Raw genomic sequence first — 24,446 nt, 5'->3', positions numbered from 1 at the left:
GACGATGAGATGACACCCCAGTGTCCTACCACCCCAACACCCAGGCCGCGGACAGATACTGATTCGCGGAGAATGCAGCAGTAGCCAGGAGACACACAGCACATCTTTAAGAAAAAAGCCAAAATAAACATGCTAATTAATTAGGTGCCGCCGACACGTAATTGTCGGCCCAGATCAGAGACAATGCAATTGGCACTGATCTGGGCTGACAATTACGTGCTGGGCGGCACCTAATTAATTAGCATGTTTATTTAGGCTTTTTTCTTAAAAATGTGCTGGATGCCTCCCGGCTACCACTGGACCCCTGCGTGCTTCGCAGCAATGTATCGCTCGGCGACCTAGAGGGTGGGGGCCACTGCACCACCCAAACTCCGACAAGTCCAACACACCATCACCAGTGTGCTCTGCGCTTTCCCAATTCCATTAAGTGATACTACACTGTACATACATTATTTCTACTTTATATCGGCTGTGTATTTTTACGTGTTACTTGGTATGATTTGGCACCTTCATAGCTTGAAGGTTACTGGAGAGTGCTTGCGCTGTGTTTTTGCCGACGGTGCTTGCGTGAGATTTTTGCTACAGAGAACAGTTCAGGCGATGATTGTGGAAAAGTATTTCTGCTTTATATAAGCTGTGTATTTATCATATCATTCCTGCTTTTACTATATGATACTGTTACTTTAGGTTTTATGTGTTATTTGGCATGATTTGGTAGGTTATTTTTGGGTCTGTGAACGCTCACAAAATTTTCCCATATAAATAAATGGTAATTGCTTCTTTACTTTACGACATTCCGGCTTACGAACCGTTTCATAGGAACGCTATACCTTTGGATGGCGGGGGAAACCTGCAGTGTTTTCTGTTATTAAATCCTTCCCTCTTTCTCTTCTGTAGGGCAGAGATTCTGCTCTTGTATGAGCGTTGCATTCTCTCAGATATTGAATATTCTGACAATCAGAATGTGGAGCAGACAATGTGGAAAAATGCCTTCTACCAGGTCATTGAGAAGTTCCGGCAGATGCTCAAGGAGCCTTCTGGAGACAACGGGGTGGAGATCCGAGGGAGGCTTTTAAAATTATTGGATGAGGTGAGAATATATAGATGAAACTTAACATATAGATGCAAGACAAAGTTTGTGAAGCCTTTTCAGTTACCTGGTTTTCTGCATTAATTACTGATAAAATGTGCTCTGATCTTCATCTCAGTCACAATAATAGGCATTCACAATTTGCCTATACTATTAACACGCAAATAGTTGAACTTCTCATGTCTTTATTGAACACATTGTAAAGGGTTCACAAATTTTTTCTTGCAACTGCAGATCTTCAAATTTTTATTTGCTATAAGTGCTTCTCATCAGCCAGCTCCTCTCTGACTCTCTTTCCTTCTGCCCTCTGAACTGTTGCCCTTTTTGTCCTTGCTGTTTCCTTGCTTTCCTTGCCTTCGCTGTTCCGTTATGGAGTCAATTTAAACTGTTACGTAACTGGCAACAATGAATATCAATTGAGACAGGTTATATAAAAACAACCAAACATTTATTAAACACGGATAAACAATAAAAAAAAAACAAACGAAAACCTTAACCGGAAGTTAACTGCTATGCAGCCGTTCAACAAGTCGTCACTCGGCACTGGTTCTTAAAGCGTTAAATGCGAAAACAGTTCTTAAAGCGGTAAAGTCAGATATAGTTCTTAAAATGGTAAGTTCGAAAGTCCAACAGATTTATACGTTCAATTGGGAGAGACTTCTCTGGAGAAGGAGTTCTTCATAGACGCGACTTTCCTGTTGGTTCTGTCCAAAGGATTCACGATGCAGGAAAAACAGTTTAAAACAACTGACCTTAAATTCTAGAGAGCACCTTGCATGAACTCTTTCTCTTTTGGCAAGAGTTATCTTCGATGCAGGTCACTACTCCTTCAACGAAGACTCAATAAGGTCGATCCTTTTGTTAAACTGCCGAACGATACTGACTCCTCTCAATCCTTTGGGTCCTGTACTTCGATAAAGTCTTCACTCTCCCGCACTACTGCTGGAATAAGGTACATCAACACATCTAGCAAAAATGTCCAGTCCAGCACTATTGTACCTTGCCACAGAACGTAACAACCATTTTAAAAATGAAACTGCGTCATAAAAACAAATATGCAACAGAAACAGAGACACATCAACATTCTAGCTGGAAAACTAAAAACTAAAAACTAACTGCATCATCTGAGGTCTTCCCTTATAGACCCATGGCGCACATGTCATCATGTGACCTCACATCGGCGGGAAAATTACACCAGGTGACCTCCAAAAGACCATTACATCATTCTCACAAAAAAGATCACAGATCTCCTTGAGGCATGTAACAAAACACCGGCCTAGATAGTCTGTAGACAGGGTGTCGGTTGGGACAAGAGCTGATTTTGCTGAGTCTCCGTGATGGTCATCGTCATGGTGCTGAGTCTGTGAAGACCGCCCTGGTTGCTGTGTGCCGTGCCCACTAATATGATGAAGAGATGAATCGAGGCTTTGGGCGTGCTCTGGGCTGCCCTGGGATCGGATCTGAGGACTCGACTCAGTTTTGGTTTGGAATGCTTTCAGTTGCTTCCATCGTTTCCTTTTTTTTTAACTTTATTTTTACTTGGATAAGGAATTCACAAATATCATGTACTTTTTTCACACATATAACCTTTTCCATTTTTTTATATGTATAAAACTATAATTATTTATACATTCTTAAGTACACATTGAGATGATATAAAAGGAAATTAGACACTTAAATAGATAATTATGTACTGTGGTTATTCTAATCTATTAGGCTAAGTAATGGTATTAGTTGTTAAGAAAATAGTAATAATAGTTTCCATATAACTCTTCTGGACCATTTCCACTGGTCCAAAATGTTGTATGTAAGCCTATGTAACAACCATTGTAGGTGTTTATATCCTAATTTGTTCATGCTTGCTCCTGCCCGCAGGCATAATTATCCAATCCCTATGTACTTATTTACTTAATTTTTTCATTTTTTATCCCTTTCCCAAATCTTTCCCTTTACTTGTGTTAATTCTCTATTTTCCAAAAGAAAACAAAAAAAAAAAGACATTTAGACTAGGGGTGCTTACGTTAGCAATATTACTGTGTTGATGAGAAGAGCAGTATAAATCATTAGGAGAGTCATCTAAAGTCTGCTCACATTGGGGTTATATATTCAATCCATTTATTCCAGATTTGATAAAATTTTTCTTTTTGAATTCTCAGGGAGTAAGTCAACTTTTCCATTTTAAATATTTCCAAGATAATTTCGTGCCAATCTTCTAATGTAGGTGGTATTGGATTTAGCCACTTTCTAGTGCTTGATTTCTTACTTGCCGCTAAGAGGGCCTGCAGCAACTTTATATCTTCCTTCTGTTCAAGAAACAATACATGCCCCAAATAGAGCGTCTCAAAGTCCAGAGGTATCTGGGACCTAAGTACCTTAACTAATGTTCTATGAATACCTTCCCAATATAGACTTAATTTAGGGCAATCCCAGAAAATATGAAAATGATTTGCCTCCTTGGAGCCGCACCTTCTCCAACACGTCACGTTTGTATCTTTATATTTTTCCTGATATGGGGTCTTGAAGTATCTTATAATGTTTTTCCAACAATGTTCTCTCCAAGTCAAAGAATTAGTCGAAGACCATTGAAAGCTGCAGATTTTCCCCCAAGCCTCCTCTGAAAGTACCAACCCCTCTTCTTTCTCCCACTTCTCTTTAATATACAGTGTATTTACATTTTTATCATGGGAGAGTGCATTATATAATGGAGAAACTGATTTACTAGGTATTGAACTGCAAGCCGAATTCAGAATCTTGAAAAATTCTAATTCTACTGTTGATAGGTCTGTATATCTACAACTCTGGTTAACATAGTTTCGTACTTGAAGGTACTTAAAAAAGTCATTGTGTTCTAGGCCATGTTTGTCCTGCAGGATTTGGAAACTTTGTAATACTCTTTTACGTTTCCATCGTTTCCATGATTTTTTTTTCTGCTTTCATTTTTATTTTTATTCTTTTTTTCTTTAATTGGGTTCTTTCGGGTTTCTTGCCTTGTGGCTACCTGCAAGCAAATCTCAAGGTTATATAATTTATACATGAATCTTGAATCATTTTTTCCAGTCAAATATTAACATCTGACATAAATGTCATACATTAACATAGAACATTACAGCACAGTACAGGCCCTTCAGGCTACTATGTTGTGCTGACCTACTCCAAGTGGAACCTACCCCTTCCCACGTCACTTTTTACTTTTCTATCCTCCATGTTTCTGAAATGTCCCTAATGTATCTGCCTCTGCCACCATCTCAGCAGAATACTCCAATCTGTGTTTAAAAAAAAACTACCTCTGTACTTTCCTTCAATCACCTTAAAATTATGCTCCCTCGTATTAACCATTTCCATGGCGGGGGAAAGAATCTGTTTGTCCACTTGACTTATGCCTCTTATCATCTTAGACACCTCTGTAAAGTTACCTCTCTTCTTCCTTGGCTCCAGAGAAGAAAGCCCTTGCTCAGTCAACCTTTCCTTATAAGATACAGTTGCAAGAAAGTGTTTGTGAACCCTGGTTTTCTGCATTAATTACTCAAAAAATGTGGTCTGATATTCATCTCAGTCACAATGATAGACATACACAGCCTGCATTATACTAATAACACACAAACAATTGTACTCTTCATGTCTTTATTGAACATATTGTTTAATCATTCACAGTCCAGGCTAGAAAAAGTATGCTGACCCTTTTATCTAACAACTGGTAGAACCTCCTTTAGCAGCAATAACCTCCGCGAAATGTGTCCTGTAGCTACTGATCAGACTTGCACAATGGCAAGGTGGAATTTTAACCATTCCTCCATACAAAACTGTTTCAGTTCACCTTTATTTCTGGGATACGATGCACGAACAGCCCTCTCCAGGTCATGCCACAGCATCTCAGTTGGGTTAAGGTCTGGACTCTTAATTTGGCCATTTCAAAACATGAACTTTCTTCTTTTTAAATTATTCTGTTACTGATTTGTGTTTCTGGTCATTGTCTTGTTGCATCATCCAACTTCTATTAAGCTTCAGGTGACAGACCGCTACCCTGACATTCTCCTGTAAACTGCCTTGACACAGTTTGAATTCATTGTTTCCTCAATGATTGCAAAGCTGTCCAGGCCCTGAGGCAGCAAAGTAGCTCAACCCATGATGCTCCTTCCACCATGCTTCACAGTTGGGATGAGGTTTTGGTGGTGTTGTGTAATGCCCTTTTTCATCCAAACACAATGGTGTGCATTTCTGCCACAAAGTTCCATTTTGGTCTCTTCTGTCCACAGAACATTGTCCCAGTAAAGTTGTGGAACATCCAGGTGGTGTTTTGCAAACTTGATACATGCAGCAATGCTTTTTGGAGAGCAGTGGTTTCCCCCATGGTGCCCTTCCATGAGCACCATCTTGTTCAGTGTTTTTCTCATAGTGGACACGCAAAGAGAGACTTTAGCAAGTTCTAGAGATTTCTGCAGGGCTTTTGCTGTTACCTTTGTTTTCTTTTTGACCTCATTCAGTATTGCATGTCGTGCTCTTGGTGTGATCTTTGCAGGACACCCACTCCTAGGGAGAGTAGCAACAGACTGAGTTTCCTCCATTTGTAGACAATACCTTTTGTAGAAGGCATTATTCCCAAGATTCACATAGCTTTTTGAACCTAGACTGTGATTGTTTAAATGATGTACTCAGTATTAATGAGAAGAAGTATATTGTTCGTGTGTGATTAGTTTTGACAGGTTGTGTTTGTCTGTTATTGGGACTTAAATGAAGATCAGACCACATTTTATGAGTAATTAATGCAGAAAACCAGGTAATTGAAAAGGTTTCACTCACATTTTCTTGCAACTGTGTGTTCAAAGGAAGGGTACTTGGTTCGGTGAGGGGTATCGTCTAGTAAAAACCGTGACTTGTTTCTGCCCTGAGGGGTATTTCCTTCCCCATTGTCAGAGGAAGTGAGAAGGTTTGTGTGTCCTGTTGCTGTTGGTGCAAAGTGTGCAATGTGTACCAAAAGCCAGGCTTGTGATCTCAAGTCTGTTTCTGATTCAGGGAACCAGCGTCTTTGACAACCTCCTGCACAAGCTGCAGGTTACGGACCAGAAGCCACCTTGTGATCGCAAGTCTGTTTCTGTTTTAGGGAACCAGCTTCTTTGAGAACCTCCTGCACAAGCTGCAGGTCACGTACCAGTTCAAACTGGAAAACTACATGGATGGGATGGCCATACGTAGCAAGCCTCTTCGTAAAGCGGTGAGTAGATAATGCATGGAAACAGGCCCTTTAGCCCAGCTGGTCCGTGCTGAGCACACTGTCCTCCCTGTATTCGGCTCATAACCCTTCAGGCTCCTCCCCTCCACCTACCTATCCAAATGCCTCTTAAATGTTTCAGTTGTACCTGCCTCAACCACTTCCTCTGGCAGCTTGTCCTAGGTGCTCGCTACCCCCTGTATAAAGAAGTTACCTCTCAGGTATTTTTAAAATCTCTTCCAACTTACCTTTTATCTGTGCCATGTAGTTTTGGACTCCCCAACCCTGGGGAAAAAAGTGTGAAGGCTGATTTATACTTCTGCGTCAAATCAATGTCGTAAGTATGGCGTCACCGCGAACCCTACGCAGAGCCTACGCGGATCCCTATGCTGTAGCCTGGCGCGCACCTCTCCCAAAATGTAACTACGCGTTGCGGCAACGCAGACCGCAACAACAGTGATTGGTCCACTTGGTAGCATCGCATTTCCTCCTACACTGCAATAGCTTCCCATTGGGCGACTGAAGGGCAGGGAAGGAACTCTGGCTGCAATGCTTTCTCCGAATTATGGAGGATACATTTCGCTTTTACGAAAAAAGACGCTCGCTTTAAACTTGTTTACCCCGAGAAAGACTACCATGACCATGAAGCCTCGCATGGGCAGGTGTGTGCGCATGCGTGACATGCGCGAATTGCAGAGTGACACAGACACACCAACGCATGAGTATAAACGCTCACAAAGCGCGTAGGCCACGTGTAGATTATGGCGTCCATTTGATGCAGAAGTATAAATCAACCTTGACCGACCACCGTATCTATACCTCCCATGATTTTATGAACATATATGAGGTCACCTAGTATGACCAATCTCACCCTATAACTTAGTCCCTCTAGTCCAGGCAGCATCTTCATGAATCTCTTGTGTACCCTCTCCAATTTGACAATATTTTTCCTGTAACAGGGTGACCAAACTGTACACAATACTTCAAGTGTGACCTCAACACTGACGTGTATAACTCTTAACATAATGTCCCAACCCTGAAACTTGATGCCCCGACTGACGAAGGCCAGCATGCTAAATGCCTCCTTGTGCAGCCACTTTCAGTGAACTGTGCACTTGTATTCTCAGGTCCCTCTGTCCATGAAACTTGTCAGTACTCTGCCATTCACTGTGTCGGTGCTAATCTGGTTTGACTGCCCAAAATAATACCCAAATTGTAATCGATTTGCCATTTCTCCCCAGCTGATTGTGATCTCTTTGTAATTCACTGTAACCTGCCTCAAAATCAATGATACGCCCAGTTTAGTGTCATGGCAAATTTGCCAATTGTGCAATGTACGTTCACATCTAAATCATTTGTATAAATAATGAATAACAGAGGCCCCAACACTGGTCGCTGGAGCAGCCCGCTAGTCACAGACCTCCAGTCGGAGAATCAACCTTCAACTATCATCCTTTGCTTCCTGTCATTGAGTTAATTCTGAATCCACATCACCAGCTCCCCCTGAATCCCACATGACCTAACCTTCCAGATCAGCCCGCCCTGTGGGACCTTATCAAAGGATTTAGTTACAGTGCCAATACAAAGTATTCAACCCCCTTTGGAAGTTTTCATGTTTTATTGTTGTACAACATTGTGTCACAGTGGATTTGGCTTTTTGATACTGATCAACAGAAAAGACTCTCTCGTCAAAGTAAAAACAGATCTCTACAAAGTGATCTAAATTAATTACAAATATAAAACACAAAATAATTGATTGCAGAAGTATTCACCCTTTTCAAATGTGTATTTAGTAGATGCGCCTTTGCCAGCAATTATAGCCTTGAATCTGTGTGGATAGGTCTCTGTCAGCTTTGCACATCTGGACACTGCAATTTTCCCCCTTTCTTTACAACCACTTCAGGACATTAACTTTGTTGTTTTTAAGCTATTCCCGTGTAACTTTGGCTTTATGCTTGGGGTCATTGTCTTGCTGGAAAACAAATCTTCTCCCAAGTCGCAGTTCTCTTGCAGATTGCATCAGGTTTTCCTCCAGGATTTCCCTGTATTTTGCTGCATTCATTTTACCCTCTACCTTCACAAGCCTTCCAGGACCTGCTGCAGTGAAGCATTCCACACAGCATGAACGTTAACCATGCTTCGCTGTAGGGATGGAGGTTTTTGATAACGTGCGGTGTTTCGCTTACACTAAACATAACGTTTAGTCTGATGGCCAAAAAGCTCAATTTTGGTTTCATCAGACCATAGAACCTTTTTCCAGCTGACTTCAGTCTCCCACATGCCTTCTGGCAAACTTTAGCTGAGATTTCATGAGAGTTTTTTTTCAACAGTGGCTTTCTCTTTGCCACTCTCCCATAAAGCTGTGACTGGTGAAGCACCCAGGCAACAGCTCTGTGTATGCGCAGTCTCTCCCCTCTCAGCCACTGAAGCTTGTAACTCCTCCAGAGCTGTCATAGGTCTCTTGGTGGCCTCTCTCATTAGTCCCCTTCTTGCACACTCACTCAGTTTTTGAGGATGGCCTGCCCTAGGCAGATTTACAGCTATGCTATATTCTTTCCATTTCCTGATGATTGACTTAACCAAGGGATATTCAGTGACTTCAAAATTTTCTTGTATCCACCTCCTGACTTGTGCTTTTCAATAACTTTTTTGTGAAGTTGCTTAGACTGTTCTTTTGCCTTCATGGTGTAGTTTTTGCCAGGATACTGACTCACCAACAGTTGGACCTTCCGGATATAGGAGTATTTTTACTACAATCAATTGAAACAGCTTGACTGCACACGGTGGTCTCCCTTTAACTAATTATGTGACTTCAGAAACCAATTGGCTGCATCAGTGATGATTTGTTGTGTCATATTAAATGGGGTGAATACTTATGCAAACAATTATTTTGTGTTTTATATTTAGATTTAGATCACTTCGTAGAGATCTGTTTTCACTTTGACACAATAGACAACAGGTGCAAGAGTAGGCCATTCGGCCCTTTGAGCCAGCACCGCCATTCACTGTGATCATGGCTGATCATCCACAATCAGTACCCCGTTCCTGCCTTCTCCCCATATCCCTTGACTCCACTATCTTTAAGAGCTCTAGCCATCTCTTTCTTGAAAGCATTCAGATAATTGGCCTCCTGCCTTCTGAGGCAGAGCATTCCACAGATCCACAACTCTCTGGGTGGAAAAGTTTTTCCTCAACTCTGTACTAAATGGCCTACCCCTTATTCTTAAGCTGTGGCCTCTGGTTCTGGACTCCCCCAGCATCAAGAACGTGTTTCCTGCCTCTAGCGTGTCCAATCCCTTAATAATCTTATATGTTTCAATCAGATCCCCTCTCATCCTTTTAAATTCCAGTGTATACAAGCCCAGTCGCTCCAATCTTTCAACATATGACAGTTCTGCCATCCCAGGAATTAACCTCGTGAACCTACGCTGCACTCCCTCAATAGCAAGAATGTTCTTCCTCAAATTTGGAGACCAAAACTGCACACAGTACTCCAGGTGTGGTCTCACCAGGGCCCTATACAATTGCAGAAGGACCTCTTTGCTCCTATACTCAACTCCCCTTGTTATGAAGGCCAACATGCCATTAGCTTTTTTCACTGCCTACTGTACCTGTATGCTTACTTTCAGTGACTGATGTACAAGGACACCTAGATCTCGTTGTACTTCCCCTTTTCCTAACTTGACACCATTCAAGTAGTAATCTGCCTTCCTGTTCTTGCCACCAAAGTGGATAACCTCAAAGTGTCTTTCTGTTGAACAGTGTCAAAAACAGCGAAGTTTTTGTGAATCAATGTTGTAAAACAATAAGACATGAAAACTTCTGAGGAGGGGAGTGAATACTTTTTATAGGCATTGTACAGACAACGTCCACTGGCTTACCTTCATCTGTCCCCTTAGTTACCTCCAAAGGACGAAAAGGTTACTTTGAAAGATTCACCAGACATGATCTCCCACACCAAAACCATGCTGACTGTTTCTGATCAGTCCTTGACTATCCAAGTATGTCCATCAGAATTCTCTGCCGTAACTTCTGTAGAACTGAAGTCAAGCTCACTGGCCTGTAGTTCCCTTCTTGAACAATGGAACAATATTATCCTTTTACTGTTAATGTAACTGAAAAACCTCTTGTGAGTACCAGTGAGACTTGCAGCAGTGATTAAACAGGTCTGGGAGAAACGGAAATAATGAATTAAGTGGTAATAATTTTCCCTGGCTATTAGAAGCTGTGCTTCTCTGGGTACGATCACTTTTGATCTGGACTGGTTCCACCTGACTCCTCTTACCCTTGCTCCCCATCTAATCCTGCTGAAACCAGTCTGAATGTTCTCCATAGTGCATCTGTAGAAATTTGCTAGATTTTTGTGACATACCAAATCTCCTCAAGAAGCGCTGTATACTTTGGACCAACTTAATTAAAAAAATTCTTCTTTTCCTCTATTTAACATTTTTTTTCATAAGAAATTCGGGTTCTCGCTCTGTAGTGCTCTGCTCTCTGGCCAGTTGTGTTCTGCTCCAACTCACAGTAGCTCTGGAGTAGCAGCGTCACTGTAAGTGTTCAGCGCTCCTCTATAGTTTCAGACTAGTAACCCATTGTGTTTGCCCTCCAGGTGAAGTATGCATTGATCAGTGCTCAGCGGTGTCTGATCTGTCAGGGAGATATTGCCCGCTACAGAGAGCAAGCAAGTGACACCACCAACTACGGCAAGGCACGCAGGTGCAGTATCACTGTGCAGATGAGAAGTGGAATCTACCCGTACTTGATTTCATTTTGGATTGTGTTCTGATTTGTACTAATCTGTTGTTAGCACAGCGACACCATCCTTTCCCCATATATCACAATCAGATTTATTATCACTGTCATATATTACATGAATTTTGATTTTGTGTCAGTGCAGTGCAAAGACGAACAAAGTTACTATAAATTACAACGTAAATATTGCAAAGAAAGGAACAGTGAGGTAGTGTTCATGGATGCATGGACTGCTCAGAATTCAGATGGTGAAGGAGTGAAGCTTTTCCTAAAACGCTGAGTGTTGGTGTTCAGGCTCCTGTAACTCCTCCCTGCTGGCAGTGAGACATGGTTTCTGGATTTGTGTGCTTGTCTGTGCAGTTGGACCCGATCTCCCAGCCCACAGCCCCAAAGGCTGATGCTGCTTATCGAGATGCTGTTGACACTGCCTCACTCGCCCAACAAAATCTTGATTTGGAATTTTCAGTGCTTCTTGCCCTGGTTCACGAGAATGATCCTGAGAATGAAATGGTTAATGTCTGAGGAGTGTGTGATGGTTTTGGGCCTGGAGTCGCTGGAGTTTAGAAGAATGGTGGGTGGGTATCTCATTAAAACATATTGTAAGGTCCAGATAGACTGGATATTGAGAGGATGTGTCCAATAGTTGGCGAGTCTAGGACCAGGGGGCACAGCCTCAGAACAGATGAGGAGGAATTTCTTTAGCCAGAGGGTAGTGAAACTGGAATTCATTGCCACAGATGGCTGAGGAGGCAAAGTCGTTGGGTATACTTACAGTGGAGATTGATAGGTTCTTGGTTAGTGAGGGAGTCTAAAGTAACAACGAAAAAGCAGGTGAATGAGGTTGGAAGGGCAAATAAATCAGATACGATGGAATGGCAGAGATACTCAATGGGCTGAATGGCCTCATTCTTCGCTGATGAATTATAGTCGATGACTGTGCACAATCATCCAGGTGCAGACTTAGCAATATTTCTAGCCCCCTTATAGTAAAGACCAGTGTGCCACTTGCCTCCCAAGCCATGCAGTGTACCTAGCTTCTTTTTGTGATTCACGCACAAGAACAACCAGATTCCTTTGTACTTTGCACGTTTTAAGTCTTTCTCCATTTAGATAATCTTTCATTAGACTTGTCTCTTACTGAAGAGTGTGACCTCTATTTGCCAAGTTTTCACCCACTCACACAGCCTCTGTACCATGTGTAATAGAACTGTACCATTGTCACAACATGTCCTCTCCCCGTACATCGTGTTACAGAACTGTACCATCATCACGTCCTCTCCCCGTACATCGTGTTACAGAACTGTACCATCATCACGTCCTCTCCCCGTACATCGTGTTACAGAACTGTACCATCATCACGTCCTCTCCCCGTACATCGTGTTACAGAACTGTACCATCATCACGTCCTCTCCCTGTACATCGTGTTACAGAACCGTACCATCACAACATGTCCTCTCCCCGTACATCGTGTTACAGAACTGTACCATCATCACGTCCTCTCCCCGTACATCGTGTTACAGAACTGTACCATCATCACGTCCTCTCCCCGTACATCGTGTTACAGAACTGTACCATCATCACGTCCTCTCCCCGTACATCGTGTTACAGAACTGTACCATCATCACGTCCTCTCCCTGTACATCGTGTTACAGAACCGTACCATCACAACATGTCCTCTCCCCGTACATCGTGTTACAGAACTGTACCATCATCACATCCTCTCCCCGTACATCGTGTTACAGAACTGTACCATCATCACGTCCTCTCCCCGTACATCGTGTTACAGAACTGTACCATCATCACGTCCTCTCCCCGTACATCGTGTTACAGAACTGTACCATCATCACGTCCTCTCCCCGTACATCGTGTTACAGAACTGTACCATCACAACATGTCCTCTCCACTGTGCATTGTGTTACAGAACTGTACTGTCATCACAACACGTCCTCTCCCCATACATCGTGTTACAGAACTGTACTGTCATCAGAATGTACCCTCTCCCCTGTGCATTGTGTTACACAGGTGTATCTGCTCTCCCCCCTCTCGGATAGCTTGCAAGTTCCTCCTGGTCAATAATAGAAAGGTACTGATTGTGGACCGAGAGCTGATCATTGGGGCACCTCACTACTTTTCATCCTTCCAGCTACATTCAGGTCTCTTTACGTAGAACAGTACAGCACAGTTCAGGCCTTTCAGTGTGCCGTGTAGTGCCAACTCTTTAATGTATTCTAAGATCAATCTAATCCTTCCCTCACACGTAGCACTGAATTTCTCCTTCATCCATGTGTCTTAAGAATTTCTTAAATGTCCCTAATGTATTTGCCCCTACCACCACCCCAGCAGGGCGTTCGGCACACCCAGCACATTAGTAAAAACCTACCTCTAACACCTCTTGTAAACTTACCTCCAATCACCTTAAAACTATGTTCCCTGATATTACCTATTTCCACCCTGTGCTCAAGTCTCTGACTGTCCAGACTGTCTGTGCCCCTTATCATCTTGTACAGCTCTTTTAAGTCACTTCTCATTTTCCTTCATTCCAAAGTGAAAAGGCCTAGCTTGTTTGTCTTCTGTATAATGACTCAACTTCAGTCTGTTGTGCCTCATTGACAGTGACAGGAGAAAGTCTTTATGATAGATAGGGTGTGGAAGTGGGGCAAAGTTATGCACACTCTGTGATTGTGGCCAGAATGCAGTTGGTGTGAAGGGAATGGCACTGATTTGGAGGAAGACTGGATTTGGCGAGGCAACGTGCTGGGGTACTGCGTCCCGCTGACCCTCATCTGGTTGGGGTGCCACTGCAGTGTAGCAGTTAGCACAACGTTTTTATAGCTCGGCTGTTAGAGTTCAGCTTTCAATTCCTGTGTTCTCTGTAATCTTTCCTGTGTGTTCATGGGTTTCCTCTGGGTGTTCTGGTTTCCTCCCATAGTTAAAAGATGTACTGGTTAGTAGGTTAATTGGCCATTGTCACTTGTCCTGTGATTAGGCCAGGGTTATATCAGTGGGTTGCTGGGCTGTGCCAGAAGGGCCTGTTCTGCATTAATTAAAATAAAAGAATTTCACTCTCCCACAGCAGGGTCAAACAGGGATTGGTGATCATTGCCCAAGCTGAAGCAGCAATAGACAGGAAAGGTCTCTGAGTAGCACACACAGAATGCTGAAGGAACTCAGGAGGTCAGGTAGCATCTCTGGAAATGAATGAACAGTCAGTGTTCACCTAGGTGGTGATAGGTGAAGCCTGGTGGGTGGGAGGCGGGGGATGAAGCAAGAATCTGGGAGGTGATAGGTGGAAAAGGCAGAGGGCTGAGAAGGAGGAATCTGATTGGAGAAGAGAGTGGAAGGAGAAGAGGTACTAGGGAAGGTGAGGAGACGAGGGAGGAGGCCAGAGCAGTGAATTAAACAGGATCAAACAGGGATTAGTGATCATTCCTCAGGGTGAAGCAGCAATGGGCAGGCAGTGTCTCCGAGTGTTAGTAGAGCACATGTGAAGTTTGGCCAGGACTCTGGACAAGTATCACTTGAAACAGCAGATGCTGCTCCAGGCATAACAGTACAGTGAGGGCCAATAAACAGCTATGCTGACACCCGATCTGTGAAGTGAGACCCTGCCAGCTGATGTTTGCAAGGACCTCAGGGACGTTGGTACTGGATCCTTGGACAGCCACAAGCTCTGCAACTGAGAAGGTGGACCAGGTCTCAGACTGTGTCCCAGACTGGGCCAAGAGACAGTTCCTTGATGTTCTGAGCATTAAATTCATATGCCATGTGGTTAATGTTGGGCTGTTCAGGGGTGAACTGAATAAATTCTGTGGGGCATGGGATTGAAGGGTGAGTGTACTGTTTATTGAAATGAGATTGGCCAGATTAATTGTGTTGGCTCTTTCCACGAATGTGATTTCCTCTGTTTGTGTTCAACTGTGGGAAAACTGTTCAGTCATAAATCTTGGAAGTGGCATAAACCATCTGATGAGTGAGTGTTTAGCAGGAGGGGGTGTGTTCACAGTGCTGATGGAACTGGAATGGGACAGTATTTAATGTCTGCTTTCTTCTCCACAGTTGGTACTTGAAAGCTCAACAAATTGCACCAAAAAATGGGCGACCCTACAACCAGCTGGCTATTCTGGCCATCTATACGGTGAGACCATTGTTCGTCCTAACACTCTTGGATCAAAGCTTTTGTGCACTAGCTGGAGTTACTTTGCACCTTAAGTTTTTAACCCATTTGTAGGATTGCATCCCAGAAGATAAAAGTTGCATATTCTGTGTGTGTGTTTTTGCATTTAACAGAAATTGTCTCAGTACATCAATTAGAGGGGTGTCAGGTACAGGTCGATGGGACAAGGCAAAATAACAGTTCGGCACAAACTAGATGGGCCAAAGGACCTTTACAATTGCCAGACATCTGAATTTCTCATACGGAAGGGAGGATTCTGAAGAAACACTTTATTTTGTCCAGTGATCCTCTTTATATTGGCATGCTACAGTTCAAAGATGCACAAATTTAACACGCTACAGACCGTACTGATGTCAGGAAAGGAGGTGGTCATCAGGATTGCCTGTGACCGGGTGGGTTTCAGGTGAAATCCCATTGCTCGTGAGGCACACTGTCCACAAGAGGGGTTTGAAGCTGGGATGGTGGCAGCATGAACATTGCTTAGGCATAGAGAGCTCTGGGCCAAAGGTTGATATGAACAAGATGGTCTGAATGGCCTGTTTCCATGTTGAATAAAGTTAAGACTCTGGTCTCTAGAACTGTTTGCTCTTGGGAGAGTGCTATAGGATATTTAGCAAGTTTCCAAACTTTAGTTTAATGTCTCTGTAAATAAATGTAGCACTCCTGCACTGCGTTCCAAATTAGCAAAACAGGGGATGAGCCCATAACTCCCTGCCTTTCAGTTCAATTGTTACTAACTGATCATCCCCAACCCTTTTTAAATTTTTTTCTTGCGTTGTGCTCCCTTTGGGTCCTCAGTCCCAAAAGGATGAATTTGGAGACCAGACTGTGTGGATGTGAAACCTTCAGGTGCTCTGTGCTCAGTTACCACCAGGTGGCAGCATGAGTCCATTCTTGTGGTGCGATGGAGCGGCCTGAGAGGCTCTCACCATCAGTCATTATCACCAGCCTCAGGTCTCCCTGAGCTGGTGGGTGCAGTCTGTGTGTGATTCCACCCCTCTTCAGAGGGGCATGACGCTTCATCAGTCAGGTACATGACTGAAAATCTAAAATTAAATTGGGAATTGCTTGAAGTGGGCTCTGATGTGGCACAGTAGTGCAGTGCTTTATTTATTTAGCAATATAGCGCAGAGTAGGCTCTTCCTGCTTCAGCAGACCCCCCCCCCCCGACAATCCCGATTTAACCCCACCCTAATCACGGGACAATTTACGATGACCAATTGACCCGCCCGCTTTACAGCGCTGCTGTTTATAAGGAGTTTGTATGTTCTCCCCAGGGGGGCAGTCGGCAAGTGTCACCATGCTTCCAGCGACAATGTAACATGTCCAGGTTACTAACGCTAACCTGTATGTCTTTGGAATGTGGGAGGAAACCGGAGCAATTCCACATGGTCATGGGGAGAGTGTATAAATGTCTTACAGATGGTAATGGAAATTGAAGCTGGGTCACTGGTGCTGTAAGGCCTTGCGTGAACCGCTACACTACCACGTCACTCCGTATGAAACTGAGCTTGCTATCTGTAACCATCTTAGCCTTCTGAACACAGAATTTATCAACCTGCAGCTTAGCCCAAGCCCTGAACATCTGAACTGTTATCACATAAGCCCTTTACTAGTTTGAACTTATTTATTGATAGAAGTGTACAAGGTGATAAGAGGCATAGATTGAGTGGACAGCTGAAGGTGGAAATGGCAAATACTAGGAGACAAAATTTAAAGATAACTAGAGGAAAGTGTAGGAGTGTAATGTATTGTGTGAGTATTCGTAGCATCAGAGTGTGTATGACGTCAGGACATGGAAAAAGGGTTTAAAAAAATGGAAGTCTGGTGAATAAAGGTTGGTTGTTCAACCTACACCGGTGTCTGAGTCACATCAATATTACATGGTGTCAGAAGAAAACGTGAAAAATAAAAAGGAAGAGAAGACACGTAAAAGATGTCACAGTTACAGCCACCGTCAGGTTTAAGCCGACAAAGTAATCTTGCTGAGAGCTGGAAAACATGGATCCAGGAGTTTGAGCTGATTTGCACCGCTAGCGGCATAGCTGAAAAGACGGAGAAAATGCAATGTGCTACGTTTCTGCATGTGGCGGGAGAAGAGGCAATAAAGGTTTGCAACACGTTTGTCTTCCAAGATGATGAGCAAGATAAAATTGAAGTGTTGAAAAAAAAGTTTCAAGATTACTGCAAACCGAGAAAAAACCTACTGTCCATCCGACACCGGTTTTTCACGAGGGCTGAAGGACCAACGAAGACCATAGACGCCTACATAACAGATTTGAACAGCAAGGCAAAAGACTGTGAGTTCGGACAACTGCATGATTCTTTAATACGTGACAGGATTGTACGTGGCATACGAGATGATCAAGTGAGAAGCAGGCTATTGGGAGAGGCAGATCTTACATTAGAAAAGGCGATTGATGTTTGCCGTGCCAGCGAGATCACGTCAAGTCAGGTTAAAGTGCTCAAATCGAGAAGGAATTACTCACCATAGTTTATGGATTTGAGAAGTTCCACCAATATGTATATGGCAAAGAAATCCAGGTTGAGAGTGATCACAAACCACTTGAGAGCATCTTCAAAAAGCCACTCCACCAAGCTCCTATGAGGCTGCAAAGGATGCTTCTCAGGCTACAGAGGTACACTCTCACAGTCACCCATAAGCCAGGAAAAGAACTGTACATCGCTGATGCTTTGAGCCGTGCTTACCTCAAAGAGCAAAAGGAAGAGTTGCTAGGAAGAGAGCTGGAGGTCAACTGGGTTACACCTCAGCTACCCATCTCTGAGGAGAAGTTGAACATGTTCAGGAAAGCGACTGCAGATGATCCTGAAATGCAAATGCTAAGAGACATTACAATGAATGGATGGCCAACAGAAAGAAAAGATGTTCTAAAGGAAATAAAGAAATACTGGATATTTAAAGAGGAAATCGGCTATGCATCAGGACTAATGTTCAAAACGGCAAAGCTCATCGTACCAAACCAAATGAGACAGGAAATGCTCAACAGAATTCATGAGTCACACCTGGGGATAGTGAAATGTAAAGAAAGAGCAAGGGACATTCTCTATTGGCCAGGAATGTCAACTCAGATAGAGGACATCGTGTCTCAGTGTGCTGTCTGTAATGAAAACAAAAACAGCAATCCAAGAGAGCCTCTGCTTCCCCACCCACTACCAGGAAGACCATGGGAGAAGATTGGCACAGATCTCTTTCACTACAATAGTACAGAATATCTGCTTTGTGTGGACTAGTATTCAAAATATCCGGAGATCACCAAGTTGAGTGACACGTCCAGTCGAGGTGTCATTACCGCAATGAAGTCGACATTCGCAAGACATGGGATTCCTGATATCGTCGTTAGTGACAATGGTCCACAATATGCCAGTGGTGAGTTCAGAGGGTTCTCAGAAAGCTGGAAATTTCAACATGTTACTTCCAGTCCAGGGCATGCTCAGTCTAATGGACAAGCAGAGAGAACTGTACAAACTGTCAAGAACATGTTTAAAAAGGCACAAAGCAGCAACGGTGACCCTTACATTGCTCTGCTTGAATACCACAACACACCGATTGAGGGTGTGGGGTTCTCTCCTGTGCAGCTGTTGATGGGACATTGTCTGAAGTCCAAACTGCCGACATCCACAACTCTACTGACTCCTGAAGGTAATGCTCAAGCAAAAGTATAAGCAAATAAAGCAAAAGAGCTACTATGACAGACATACAAGACAGTTGCCAGATCTACATACAGGTGAAAATGTCAGAATACAGAGAGGGGACACTTGGCAACCAGCTGTGGTTGTGAACACACATCAGCAACCAAGATCCTTCATAGTTCGCACGCCGGATGGAAGAGTCTACAGGAGGAACAGGAAGCATCTGCTGAAGACAGGCGAGAGGGAGTTTCCACGTACAGATGCACAGGACATTTCCACAGATACAGACATGGAAACAAACGACACCAAGAGTGATGCAGACCGCAAAGACACAGAGGTCCCTCGAGAGACTGACACAGATGAGGGTCAAGCACAGTCACAGTTGTATCACACACGGTCTGGGAGACGGTCAAACTTCCAGCTAGATACAGCGACTAGACAAAGTCACACATGTCATAAGTTCCAAGGTGTGAAATAAAAGGTTTATTAGTCTATGTTAGTAAAAGAAAATACACTGCTGTTAGTATTGTAAAATACGATGCAGAATACAGTACAAGAAGGTAAGATTTTTTTAGTTTATGTCATGGTTGTTGCACTGTAAGAAAGGCATACCTAGAGGCATTGTTTTGGTAATTCACAGTGTTGTAAAAAAAATCTTGAGAAGGGGGATATAATGTATTGTGTGAGTATTCGTAGAGTCAGAGTGCGTATGACGTCAGGACGTGGAAAAAGGGTTTAAAAAAAATGGAAGTCTGGTGAATAAACGTTGGTTGTTCAATCTACACCCGTGTCCGAGTCACATCAATATTACAAGGGGGATATCAGAGGTAAGCATTTTACACAGTGATTGTTGGGTGTGTGGAACGCACTACCAGGGATGGTGGTGGAGGCAGATACATGGGGGACAATTAACAGACTCTCCGATACGCACATGAATGATAGAAAAGTGGATGGCTATGTAGAAGGAAGGGTTAGATTGATTTTAGTGTAGGTTAATCGGTCAGCAGTACATTGTGACATGCAACACAGAAACAGCCCTTTTGGCCAACCTTTTATATGCTGTTATTAATTCCACAATATACTTTTATACTGATGTATATTATGGAATAAATATGATGGTACTGACCTATACTGATCCCATTTCCCAGTGCTTGTTCCATAGCTTTCTATGTCTTGGCAATATAATTGCTCATCTTGATATAGCCAGATATATTTTGTGCGAGTCTCTCTCTCCACCACACCTCCAGTCAGTAAATTTCTGATGGCAAGCATGGGTGAAATATTCTTCCTCAAATCCCCTCTGTAGCTTTCACTACTCAGCTTAAGCATGTGCCCTCTGGTTTTGGACAGGACTTGGAGTATTGTGTGCAGTTCTAGTCACCACACCATTGGAAGGATGTGTTTGCACTTGAGGGGTATAGAAGAGATTCGATGTTGCCCAGATGGGAAGTCTTTAGTAATTGGGAGAGATTAGATAGGGTGGGTTATGTTCCCTGGAGCATGGAGGCTGAGGGGGTGACTGATAGCTAGGGTTGTCAAAAAGTCTCTTTCCTGTGATGGGACCATCAGAAACAAGGGTGATTTGAGGATAAAGTTTATTTTTGCAAAGAGTGGCATTGATTGTAGGAGTTAGAACGACTGTACTAGTCATTGGTGAGACCACAGTTAGGGTGTTGTGTCCACTTCTGCTCAGCAGGTTTGTGAAGGATTGTTAAGCTGGAGAGGGTGCATTAAAGAGTCGTGATGTTACTGAGATTGTAGGGCTTGAGTTATAAGGACTGGGGGGATAGGCAGGGACTGTTTTCTGTGGTGTGTGGAGATTGAGATATGACCTGACAGAAGTTGATAAAATAATGAAAAACTGGATATAAGAATGGCCAGAAGTTTTTCTGCAGGGGTGGTGAGTCTAAAACGGAGGGCATTGGATGAATGTAGGAGTATGCACAGTTGTTGAAGTGGTCAGAAGCTCTTCTGCAGAGGAGGCAAGTCTAAAACTTAGGGGGCATGGGTTTAAGAGGAGAGGGGAAAGATTTTAGAGATCTTGGGAGAATGTTTTTCCACATAGAGGGCAGAGGGTATATGGAATGAGTTTCCAGGAGGAGGTGGTAGTATACTCCCCCTAACATCCCAATGTTAACGTTTCACAACACACACAAAATGCTGGAGGAACTCAGCAAGCCAGGCAGCATCAAGGAAAAGAGTACAGTCGACATTTTGGGCTGAAACCCTTTGGCAGGACTGGAGAAAAAAAGCTGGGGAGCAGATTTGAAAAGTTGGGCGGTGGGGAGAGAGAAATGCCAGGCAATAGGTGAAACTTGAAGGGGGATGGATGAAGCAAAGAGCTAGGAAGTTGATTAGTGAAAGAGACAGAAGGCCATGGAAGAAAGAGAAAAGTGGGGTGCAGCACTAGAGGGAGGCAGTGGGTGGTCAAGGAGATAAGGTGAGCGAAGGAAAAGGGGATGGGAAATGGTGAAGGAGGGAGGCATTACTGGAAGTTTGAGAAATCAATGTTCATGCCATCAGGTTGGAGACTACCCAAACGGAATACAAGGTGTTGTTCCTCCAACCTGAGTGTGGCCACATCGCGACATTGGAGGAGGCCATGGATGGGCATATTGGAATGGGAAGTGGAATCAAGATGTGGCCACTGGGAGATGCCACTTGTTCTGGCGGATGGAGTGTAGATGCCTGCCCATTGTGTCCCTCTGGTGTTATCTCTATCGCCTAGTGTTTTTCTTTCCCCTCACCGCACCTTTCAAATCTACTCCTCAGCTTCTTTCTCCAGTCCTGCTGAAGGGTCTTGGCTTGAAACGGCGACCGTTCCGAGCCTGCTGAGTTCCTCCCGCATTTTGTGTGTGTTGCTCAGATTTCCAACATCTGCAGATTTTCTCTTGTTTAACATTTCAAAAGGTCGTCTTCTGTTAAATGCTCTGTTTTTGTTAAGGACATTTATTGTGGTATTGCCATCTGCCACTGGAAGAGATACAAAATCACAAACTCACCTCTCCGAGCCTCTCATCCACTCATCAAAACTCGCCCAGTTTGTTAAACAGCTACACGCTTGTCATCTGCAAGAGATCCCCTTTTTCTAGTGCAGGGCAGTCCAGAACTAGAGGTCACAAATTTAAAGGGATAATTATTTTCATACAGAAGGTGGCAAATGTCTGGAATGAGCTGCCAGAGACAAATACAGTTACAACATTTAAGATGCTTTTGGTCAGGTACTTGCCTAGGAGAGGCATAGAGGGGTACGGGTCCAATACCGGCAATGGGACTAATGTGGGTGGGGAGTCTCTGTTGGTACCGACAAGGTGGATGAAGTACTGTTTCCCTGTATGATCCCAAGCCATGAATCCTGTACTTGAGCAGCTGATAGAACTCAGGAAATCTGCAGACTAACCAGAAAAACATAACTATTGTTGTGATCTTGAGGTTTGGAAGCCAAGAATGGGGCATAAACCCCAACCCTAATGTATGAAACGTTATAAGAACAAAAAATGAGCAAAGAACAGTGGAGAAACAGAAAAAGTTGTGGATGTCCTCAGCAAAGGCTAACTCTGACTAAAATAATCAACAGTCCAGTAATAAACAATTAGAATAGTGGCGTGGCGTGACATGTACAGGCAACCTAAGAAGCTTCTCAAAATACAGAAGCAGATGTATTACAATTATTGAAAAACTCACTGAGCATTTACTCCTGTATAGGTGATTAGATAAAAATACAAACAACCATAGGAATATTGAACAAAGACAAAAATGCAAGAAAAATAACAATTCTTTATCTTAATCTAGTACACCAAGTAAACAGTGTAAATAAATGAACCAACAGTTTACAGTTAATGTAGTATTTGAACCTTGTATATTCTGATATTCAGTGATGTAATTGGGTGGTGGAGCGGGATGGACTGTGTCATACAATCGTAATCATAGGGCACTACAGCACAGAAATTTGGCCTTTGGGTCGTTTATCCCATGCTGAACTATTAATCTGCCTAGTCTCATCAACCCATAGCCCTCCATATCCTTCCCATCCGTGTACTTATCCAAATTTGTCTAAAACGCCGAAATTGAACCCAAACCCACCACTTGCACTGGCAGCTCATTCCATGCTCTCACCACCCTCTGAATGAAGACATTCCCCCTCATGTTTCCCTTAAACAGGTCACCTTTCATCTTTAACATAAGACCTCTAGTTCTAGTCTCACTGAGCCTCAGTGGGAAAAGCCTGTTTGCACTTACCCTGTCTCTCCCCTCTCTTAAGACCATAAGATACAGAAGCAGAATTCAGCCATTTGGCCCATTGAGTCTGCTCTGTCATTTCATCATATGGCTGATCCATTTTACTCTCTTGCCTTCTCCTCATATCCCTTCACGCACTGACCGATCAAAAATTTATCAACCTCTGCCTTAAATATACATAAAAACTTGGCCTCCACAGCTGCTTGTGACAAGAAATTCCACAGATTCACCACCTTCTGGCTAAAGAAATTCCTTCTTTATTTCCATTCAAAAAGGGCAACCTTCTATTCTGAGGCTGTGTCCTCTGATCCTACCACCATAGGAAACATCCTCTCCACATCTACTCTCTCAAGGCCTTGCACTGTTTGACAGGTTTCAATTAGGTCACCCCTCATTCTTCTGAATTCCACTGTATACAGACCAAGAGTCATCAAACGCTCTACATATGACGAGCCATTCAATCCTTTCATGAATCTCCTTTGAACCCTCTCCGGTGTCAGCATGTCCTTTCTCAGATAAGAGGCCCAAAACTGCTCACAATGAGGCCTCACCAGTGCTTTATAAAACCTCAACATTATATCCTTACTTTTATTTTCTAGTTTTCTTGAAATGAGTGCTAACGTTGCATATGCATTCCTCATGACAGACTCAACCTGCAAATTAACCTTTTAGGGAATCCTGCACAAGGACTTCCAAGTCCCTTTGCATGTCAGATTTTTAAATTTTCTCTCCATTTAGAAAATAGTCTACCCTTTTATTTCTTTTAAGGTGCATGACCATACACTTCCTGACACTGTATTGCACCTGACATTTCTTTGCCCATTCTCCTAATCTAAGTCTTTCTGTAGCCTCTCTACATCCTCAAAACTACTTGCCCCTCCACCTATCTCCGTATCATCTGCAAACTTTGCAACAAAGGCATCAATTCCATTGTCCAAATCATTGACATATAATGTAAAAAAGCAGTCCCAACGCAGATCCCTGTGGAACATCACTAGTCACTGGCTCACCAGAACAGTTTCCCTTTATTCCTACTCTTTGCCACCTGCCATTCAGCCACTGTTTTATCCATGCTAGAATCTTTCCTGTAATACCATGCGCTCTTGTTAAGCAGCCTCATGTGTGGCACCTTGTCAAAGACCTTCTGAAATTCCAAGTACACAACATCAACTGATTCTCCTTTGTCTATCCTGCTTGATACGTCTTCAAAGAATTCTAACAAGTTAGTCAGGGAAGATTTTCCCTTATCATGTGCCTCTAAGTACCCCGAAACCACATCCTTAACAATCAAATCCAACATCTTCCTAACCACTGATGTCAGGCTACTTGGGGTA

The 24,446-nt window shown here is 43.2% G+C and overlaps 1 protein-coding gene across 1 annotated transcript in view; it reads left to right on the top strand.

The window, feature by feature from the left end:
- Window positions 1-24,446, top strand: part of smg6 (SMG6 nonsense mediated mRNA decay factor) — a 527,995-nt gene that overhangs the window by 12,475 nt on the left and 491,074 nt on the right. The window contains exons 2-5 of the mRNA XM_072243359.1: window positions 898-1,090; window positions 6,189-6,299; window positions 10,906-11,012; window positions 15,105-15,183. Coding sequence (XP_072099460.1) covers window positions 898-1,090; window positions 6,189-6,299; window positions 10,906-11,012; window positions 15,105-15,183 — 490 coding nt within the window. The remainder of the gene's footprint in view (window positions 1-897; window positions 1,091-6,188; window positions 6,300-10,905; window positions 11,013-15,104; window positions 15,184-24,446) is intronic.

The sequence above is a fragment of the Mobula birostris genome, chromosome 25 (genome assembly GCF_030028105.1).
Source record: "Mobula birostris isolate sMobBir1 chromosome 25, sMobBir1.hap1, whole genome shotgun sequence".
Lineage (NCBI taxonomy): Eukaryota > Metazoa > Chordata > Chondrichthyes > Myliobatiformes > Myliobatidae > Mobula > Mobula birostris.
This window is presented reverse-complemented; position numbering and strand designations above follow the sequence as displayed.